At 42.5% G+C, this 9,338-nt stretch overlaps 1 protein-coding gene across 1 annotated transcript in view; it reads left to right on the top strand.

Moving 5' to 3' along the window:
• Positions 1-8,597, top strand: part of CXXC1 (CXXC finger protein 1) — an 83,153-nt gene extending 74,556 nt beyond the window's left edge. The window contains exon 14 of the mRNA XM_068135226.2: positions 6,680-8,597. Within this exon, the coding sequence (XP_067991327.1) occupies positions 6,680-6,826 (147 nt within the window). The 3' untranslated portion in view covers positions 6,827-8,597. The remainder of the gene's footprint in view (positions 1-6,679) is intronic.
• Positions 8,598-9,338: the final 741 nt, after the last annotated feature.

A 9,338-nucleotide genomic window follows, 5' to 3' on the forward strand; every position in this document is an offset into this window, starting at 1 on the left:
TGATCCATTTTAAGTCTGAGCTGGCGTCAGGACCGGTCACCATAGGTTTACAAGCCACTGTTCCTTTGGAGGGAAAGGGAGTGACACCAAGGAACCTAATGATAAGGTTTCATCTGGACCAAAGGGTAACATGGAGTGCCCGTCCGAGACAACTCGGAACGAGGCTGAACAAACGGTGCTTGTCCGAAAGAGACTTGTTGAAGAGTAACACAAGGATTGTGAACTCCGGAGTTTGATTGGTAAAGCCGTTACAGAGGAAGAGGCTATAAAGGTACCTTCTTGATTACTTCATGAAAGGGGAAATACCTATGAGAAAATGGAGACGACCGGAGGTACCAGCGAATGACGAGTGGAAAGTCCATTACCAAATTGTGGTGCCACAACCGTACCGGAAGGAGATATTGAGTTTGGCCCATGAGACACCTTTGGCCAGACACCTTGGAGTGAGCAAGATGTGTGAAAGAATTCTGGCACATTTTTTCTGGCCAGGATTGTGACGTGATGTGGTGGAATTCTGTAAATCTTGTCATTCTTGTCAGCTGGTGGGCAAACCTAATCAGAATTCCCCTTTAGCGCCTTTAAAACCGATTCCAGCTTTGGAAGAACCATTCAGCTGGGTCATTATTGACTGGGTATGTCCTTTACCTAAAACTAAGGTTGGACATCAGTATATGCTGACCATCATGTGTGCTTCCACTAGGTTCTCGGAAGCGGTGCCTCTTAGGAGAATTACTGCGACAGTTATTGTGAAGGCCTTGATTAAATGTTTCACCCTGGTTGGCCTACATAAGGTCATCCAGTCTGATCAGGGTTCCAACTTCATGTCAAAGCTTTTTCAGTAAGTGGTACACCTGTTGGGAGTGAAGCTAGTGAGTGAGTGAGTACTTATCATTCCCGAGAGCCAAGGGGCCTTAGTATGGTTTCACCAGACATTAAAGAATATGATCAGAACTTACTGCTTTGAATGTGACAAGGATTGGGATGAGGGAATACTCTTATTACTGTTTGCTATGAGGGAGTCTGTTCAGGAGTCCTTGGGATTCAGTCCTTTTGAACTCGTGTTTGGACACACAGCCGAGGACCATTGAAACTGGTGAAGGAACAGTGGCTACAAGAGGAGTCGCAGTCAATTGTGTTGGAGTATGTGACAATTGTTAGGCACAGATTGGTTAAGGCCTGTGAAGTAGCGAGAGGAAACTTGAAAGCAGCACAAGACAAAATGAAAGTGAGCCATGACAAGACTTCTCAGATAAGAAATTTCAGTCCTGAGAACCAAGTGCTAGTGTTGCTTCCAGTTCCAGGTCAACCGCTGCAGGCTAGGTATTTTGGTCCCGATGCCATCGAAAGGAGGGTCAATGAAACGGATTATGTGGTGACAACTCCAGACCGATGGAAAAAGCGGCAGCTGTGTCACATGAACCGACTTAAGAAATATTATGAGAGGAAGCCTATGGAGAAAGTGGCTCCTGTCTCACCTGTCGTACTTGTAGTCGGTGTGCAAGAGAATCCAGAGATTGAGGTCAGTGTGAAGTTCGATAGCATTGATGACTAGGCTTGCCCCAGATTGACGAATACTGAAGTGTTAAGGAACCTAGACCAGAAATTAGGTCATTTGATGAGGGAACAACAAGGACAATTATCCAACTTAATTTATGAGTTTGCACATTTGTTCACAGATGTACCTGGTCGTACCGATCTGGTATGTCATGATATTGATGTGGGGGAGGCCATTCCCATGAAACAACACCACTACCGGATGACCCCTGTTAGGATGAAATATCTCCAGCAGGACGTTCATCCAGGTTGAATTAACCTTGAGGATTCCTGTGAGTTGCTTGGAATTTTTGTTGTTTACGGGATTTGATCAGCCATAGTTTTGATTTGTAGGTGTTGGGCGTGGGTATTACTTTTGGGTGTTAAAGATACTTTTTGAATGGAGAAGAAAGTTTTCACCGTGTTCAAACTTTCTTCCTTGAAGGTGGGAGTGTTACGGATCCATCACTTCCGCCTTTGTTGTTGTTATCTACTTGTAGGATTTTTAGTTTCAGGTAATATTGTTAAGATTTTTGTGTGAAATGGAGATGACTTTCGTGAAAGGTAAAAATAAATGTTTGTGAACGAAAAAAGGAAAACGCGGCAAAGGGACCGGAAGAAGGGAGATCGATATGGGCAGAGAGAGGAGGAGAGATCTTCGATTCACGTCGAGGCTGCGAGCGGACTTGTTTTTGTACCACGGAGCGAAAGGGGGACTATGGTTTTCCCCTCCGTCAGTGTGTGCGTGCATACGTGCGTGCGTGCGTAAGCGAAGGACCGCATTCGAATTTGGTGTGTGGGTGCAACCCACGTCAAAATCCAAGATGGCCGCCGCCATGTATGTCTGATGCCATGTATGTCTGAACCTTGTGAGCGGAATATCTTGAAAAATAAGCGAAGTACCAACTTCTAATCTGGTGTGTGGGTGTATCTCGGCATAAGGAAGAACCCTATTGAAAATTGGGTCGCCACGTCAAAATCCAAGATGGCCGCCGCCATGTATGTCTGAACCTTGTGAGCGGAATATCTTGAAAAATAAGCGAAGTGCCAACTTCTAATCTGGTGTGTGGGTGTACCTAGGCATAAGGAAGAACGCTATTGAAAATTGGGTCGCTACGTCAAAATCCAAGATGGCCGCCACCATATATATGTCTGAACCTTGTGAGCGGAATATCTTGAAAAATAAGCGAAGTACCAACTTCTAATCTGGTGTGTGGGTGTATCTAGGCATAAGGAAGAACGCTATTAACAATTGGGTCGCCACGTCAAAATCCAAGATGGCCGCCGCCATGTATGTCTGAACCTTGTGAGCGGAATATCTTGAAAAATAAGCGACGTACCAACTTCTAATCTGGTGTGTGGGTGTATCTAGGCATAAGGAAGAACGCTTTTGAAAATTGGGTCGCCATGTCAAAATCCAAGATAGCCACCACCATATATATGTCTGAAACTTGTGAGCGAAATATCTTGAAAAACAAGCATTCTGAGTATTGCGCTGCAATACATGTCCCCTACCAAAGTTCAAAGTGCCATAACTTTGTCAAAAATGATTGAATATGCAAATTTATGCACGGTTGATGCTGGTTTTCAAACTTGATCTGAGGTATGCTGAGACACGTGTGTCACGCCTCGCCTCGTTGATAAGCCCGCAAGGTCGCTCCGTGGAGCGGTCTGCACGTATTGCACTGTGTGAATTATATAAATTATTACTAACTCACGGTCTGAGGTACTAGCGATTCAAGAGATATCCATTTTTAAAATATTTTCGTTTAATTAACGATATCTGCCAAACCACTGCCCTATCGCGAATTCCAAAAGGACATTTTAGTAGACTGACATGCTGAACAGATTTGTGAAGTTTCCCCTCGATTGGATCAAAAACGAGGGAGGGGCTCGGTTTTAAAGGTTCATGCCTAAAAACGTCATAAGTCTGAAACCATCAGTAATTTATTATATTTTCCGGTTCACGATCAATGATCGATGTGTATGTATATGTTGCTCGGCTTGGCTCCGCCCCTCCGGAAAGCGCGTGCTGTGTCGCGCTGTTGACGTTCGCGAGACGAGGCTGAGGACGCGCAGTGCGGCTTGAGGAGAACTCGAGAATAAACACGTCCATTTAAAAAAATATTTTCGTTTGATTAACGATATCTGCCAAACCACGTGCCCTATCGCAAATTCCCAAAGGACATTTTAGTGCTGAACAGACCTGTGAAGGAAGTTTCCCCTCGATTGGATCAAAAATGAGGGAGGAGCTCGGTTTTAAAGGTTCATGCTTAAAAACGTCATAACTCTGAAACCATGTGACGCATGACGTCATGCTCGCTGACTTTTTTGTTCGTCATGGGTATGTGATTCTGCCTGCAAAGTTTGGCCTCGATCTGTTCAGCCGTTGCAGAGAAAAAGGGGTTTTCGTGTTTTCATGAAAAACAATATGGCGGCCGAACTACGTGACCTGTGACGTCATAATTACCATTAAAATATTCTACAGACCGAGTCCATCATATGGTGAAAATGTTATCTCAATCGGTCCTATTATTGCAGAGAAATTGGTTTTTAAAGGAAATTAAAACTTAAAATGGCACTAAGTTAAGGATCATCAGAATTATCAGAATTACCAAAGTTCAAAGTGCCATAACTTTGTTAAAAATGATCGAAACGTCGTGAAGTTCGAACTTGACCTGTAACTTATGAGGAAACCATGTGCCAAGTTTGAAATCATTAGCATTAAGCGTTTAGAAAAAAAGTCCGGAAAACTGTTCTTTGCGTGACGGACGGACTGACTGACTGACTGACTGACTGACTGACTGACGGACTGACGGACGGAGGGACGGCATGCAAACCTATAGTCCGGTGTATACCAGTAGGGGACTAATAAGCGAAGTACCAACTTCTAATCTGGTGTGTGGGTTTATCTCGGCATAAGGAAGAACCTTATTGAAAATTGGGTCGCCACGTCAAAATCCAAGATGGTCGCCCCCATGTATGTCTGAACCTTGTGAGCGAAATATCATATCATCGCATGTTTTCTGTGTCTTCCACTTTGTCAACTCACATCACTTCCCCGACGGGAGACCTAGGCGTAACGCTTGTTATATATTGGTCGCGAATGAGTTGAGGCTTCCCATGAAAGGGATTGCCCGCAACATCGTCATATATTGCGAGTGCAATTAAACCTGCGTCTCAGGTTTTATCACAAAGTGTGAGTCATCGTTGGAGAAATCAAGCGCCTCCATTACGGGCCTATACCCCATTTTGTCCTTGAAGAAGAAGAGGCTGTCCGCTTGGTGCATCTTGTTTTGTCGTTGGGGTTTCCACATCGACCTCACCATCTGAATTGCCGTTGGTTTACCTATCGGCTCAATTCCCATATCGACCTCTCAACTCGTAACTCCTCATCCACAACCGTGCCAATACCTGCCTGTTGTTTTGCCATTCTGAACGATTTCGACCTTCACCCCGCGTGGAGATTCGTGCACGGGCTTTGGGGAATGTTACATTCCACTCACGTTGGGCATATTGTTAGTTTATTGCTTTGAGAGCATTGGGGAATGATGGTACCATCATATGTATTGTTCGTTTGATGCAGGTGACATTTTCATTGTACTTTCGTTTAGAGTGTTATTCTTGTGTATGTGAGAGTTAATAATGCAATTACTTGTCTTGTTCTGCAAGTGTATTGGTGTGGTTTTACCATGGTTTATTACAACACTCAAAAATACAAATCTTTCTGCCGCACTCCCTCTCGAGACTCTGAGGTGCACCGTAACCGGGGTTTGGGGAGGTAATACGTAACAATATATATTTAAATATATATATATATTGTGTGTACTAGCGTGGATTGGCACGAGGGCCTCGGCACACATCGCTACAGAGGCGTAAGGCATCATTGGCCATGCCTTCTCTCTCCGGGAGTGAGGGAAGGGGGGAGGATGGGTGTGGTGTTGGTGGTGGTGATAATGGAATGGTGTAGGGGGGATGGGTGAATAATGGTGTGTGGGGGGGTGGGAGGGGTCGGCCAAATATATTTTGTGCTCTGAATATATATTGTAAACCAGAAGTTGGAACCCATCATGTATAAATAAAATGGAACTGAGCACAAATTTATATTTATTTTAAATTATCAGTTTGAGCTGGAAGGGAAGGTAAACACAAATTTATCAAAAACTTTAATGGAAATTTGTTCTGCCAGCCTTACAGAGCAGACATGCCCCTAATACACCGCTTACCTTGGTCTATTAATTAAGTCAAAGTAACAAAAAAAATTTAGCGCTTATGAATAAAGGTACGTCACAAATGTGTTTCTTCGTTTAACTTCATGTGAAGACCATGGTGGAATTTGGTAAAAACAAATTTATCAAAAAGGATGGGAAAGTCGAACTGCCAGTCTGAGATACTGCTTTTGCCCATATCTCGATTTCGATCTCAATATCAATTAATCAAGTCAAAGTTACAAAAAAAATAGCGATGATGAATACAGGTAAGTCACGAATGTGTTTCTTAGGTTAGCTTTATATATATAAACAACATGGTGGAATCTGTTACATAAATTTGAAGAAGACGTTTTGGTCACAAATATACATGCATAACCATATACGTTTGCTCCGTTATAATAAATGTTACTGTACTCAGGTTTCAACAGCATGTAATTAATAGATGTACTCTTGTTTCAATAGCATGTAATTAATAGACATACTCAGGTATCAATAGCATGTAATTAATAGACATACTCAGTTTTCAATAGCATGTAATTAATAGATGTACTCTTGTTGCAATAGCATGTAATTAATAGATGTAATAGATGTACTCATGTTTCAACAGCATGTAAATTGTAATTAATAGATATACTCATGTTTCAATAGCATGTAAATTGTAATTAATAGATATACTCATGTTTCAATAGCATGTAATTAATAGATGTACTCGTATATATATATAAACAGTATATATATAAACATTTTCTGTTTAATTCTGAGTCAGTTATGATGGCTGTACTCACCACTTATCATGGATCAAATGAATTCCATGTCTTATGCATCTGACTACTTTCTCCTGATATGAGTATTGGAGATGAAACTATCATTTAATGGCAAATGGTGTTTCTCCCTTCCACATCCCTACTTTCTTAATTTGGGATCATCTGCCAAAGTGGTACAAGCTGGACGAGCTGTTTGAGCAGGAGCGGAACGTGCGCACAGCAATGGCTAACCGCGCTGGCCTCCTCGCACTCATGCTGCACCAGACGATCCAGCACGACCCCCACACAACAGATCTCCGCTCACACAAGTCACTATAGGAGAAATGCTGTGCCCTGCTGCTCCTTTTCCTGAACATTGTCTCTTCACCAGTGGCCATGGTGGTGGTGGTGTAGGTTTTATTTTCTGTTGAACAAAGCTACAGATCCTGACATTGGATCTGTTAAAATATGTTATTATCCTGCTATTGTCTCTTTTTAATTTAGAAATCTCATTTGTTTTTTTTTGCGTATTGAGTTGAGGAGTGTTTAACACTCGTATTAACATTTGCATTTCAAGGTACACCAGCACCGTGGGCCGTGGGGCTTTCTCTGATTTGCTGTCAAACAATGGTTTAATGACCACATCATCATTACACTTGACAAGTAATGGGGTGAAAGTAGAATGCTTTGTACTGGTTTAGAAAAACTTTGTGCTTTATTCTCAGTCAGCTCGCCCCTTTGGAATGCATTCAGTTCTGGTTCTTTGGAGGCTGTTACGGTTGTTTGTTCACTGTGCTCGTGCCAAGAACTTCTGGAAGGTATTTCTTAATTGGTTTGCAGTGGAACCACATTTTATTTAATAATTTTAACTTGCCTGGGATTTGAGTTGTCAAGCCAATATAATTCTGAGATACTGCTCTTGCTGGTTGAAGGGACCATCGACATATTTTGTGCAAAATTATTCTTTTCACCGCATTTCCTTTTCATGTCATCCACTTGCCTTCTCTCTCCTCCAAACATTTCCCTTTTCTATCTCTTCCCCAGCTCCATCCCCTGTCCCCCAACCACAAATGGGTAAAACAATAATTGGTGTGAGTTCAAATCCCACGGATGCTCACAGTGAGGGGTTTGAGTTGTTTTGTTTTCTTGTATACAAAATATAGGCTTGTGGAAGAATGAGGCGACAGGACAAAAGGGCAATATACTGACTGTCGGGCAACAGTTGAGCGCAAGCAAGGGAATGAATGGAAAGGGGAATGGATAAAGAGGGAGAAATAGATTTGAGGAAACACTGACCTGCAAAAAGGGAGTGTGGAAAGGGGCGCTGGTTATTGAAGGTAGAAATGATCTGAATGGAGGATAACACGAGAGCGGTGTACCACTAACTTGAAGCACTTGATATAAGGGTGAGATTGAACTGTCTCGGGAGAAAAGAATAAGAAAGCAGTTGAGGTGTGGGGCTGTGTGCAGTAAACATGGATTTTTGGAGTTTAACCAGGAGTGGTTACCTCTGAAGAATGGGTGCATCCTCGTGGAGCTTAGGCACATCGGAGGGTTAAGAGCAAAGCGAGTAAGAGAGGGAGTGATTAACGAGCGTGAATCATGGGGTCAGCGGAATGTCTTGTGGTTACCTTTTGAGGTTTTGGTCTTGGCCATGGAAACGTTCACGACTTGTCACGAGCACCCCATTACTCTGTCGTGCTGCTGTCCTCTCTCCCATCCACCCCACCAGTCCATATCCTTTCTTCTCTCGATTTTGATATGTAGATGATCCACCTCCGATTTAATTGGCCATGAGGTGTGAGACATTTGTATATTTACACCTTCTTTCATATGCAGCACAAGGCTGTGGGTAGCAACATTAACTTGGGGTGTGTCTGTGCCACTGATGCAATGCCCTCTGCTGGTTATGGTAGGAATTTGGAATTTGTTTACGGTGTTCACGGGGGATACCATAGGATCTTTAATGTCCACCAACTAATGCCGGTAGACGTTCATTGTATTTAGACCATGTTGGCATTGGACACAAATGTTGGCCCTTTATTTTTATTTTGGTGGAATAAAAAATGGTCTGCATTGCTGTCCAGAGGCAAACAGTTTGCCATGCAGTTGTCCGTGTTCTGCCAATGAATGGGATTCTTGCATTTTAACGAGTGTGACATACTTCACTCCTTCGGATCAACAGATGTTCATTTTCCTTGTTTGGTGTTTATGCAAAATGGCAACAATTAGTGTGATACTTCCTCCACTATTGAAATTGAGAGTTTTGGGACATGCTTGTCAAAATCTATTTTGGGGGAATTGTATATGACAAGACACATCAAAGTTAATTGGATTGCTCAACTGTACATATATTTGTGATGATACATTTGTAAACAGCAAATGTCTTTTCTTGTTTTTGTTTCATGTTTTTTTTTCTTCTAAAAACATTGAGTTTTCAGAGAAAACTCAAGAGTGAATGCTGCGATTGGCTCTTGCTGACTTTGTTTCCATCATCTCACTGCTTCGGCAGTGACTAAGTGCTTAGTTGGACCACGGCTCCTCTTCACAATCTGTTGCCTTTTGTAGTGTCGTGAAAGCAGAGCTCCTCTTTTTCTTTAAAGGTGTTCCGCTCCCTGGAAATCAGCATGGAGCGGTGTGGTGTGCGTGGTGGGGTTGGTCTGGATAATTATCGATGCAATTGAGATCGATAACAAAGCAAAAAATGGAGCAATCCAGCTCTGAACGCATGAGCTATTTGGCTGTCCTTCGAATGGGTTTTTTTTTCTTTTCTTTTTGTATACAAGATCGAGGCTCGTGAAAGAGCTAACATTAATCACACAAAAAGTCAAACCGACACATAAAATACAAA

The sequence above is a fragment of the Myxine glutinosa genome, chromosome 1, assembly GCF_964187855.1.
Source record: "Myxine glutinosa chromosome 1, kmMyxGlut1.1, whole genome shotgun sequence".
Lineage (NCBI taxonomy): Eukaryota > Metazoa > Chordata > Myxini > Myxiniformes > Myxinidae > Myxine > Myxine glutinosa.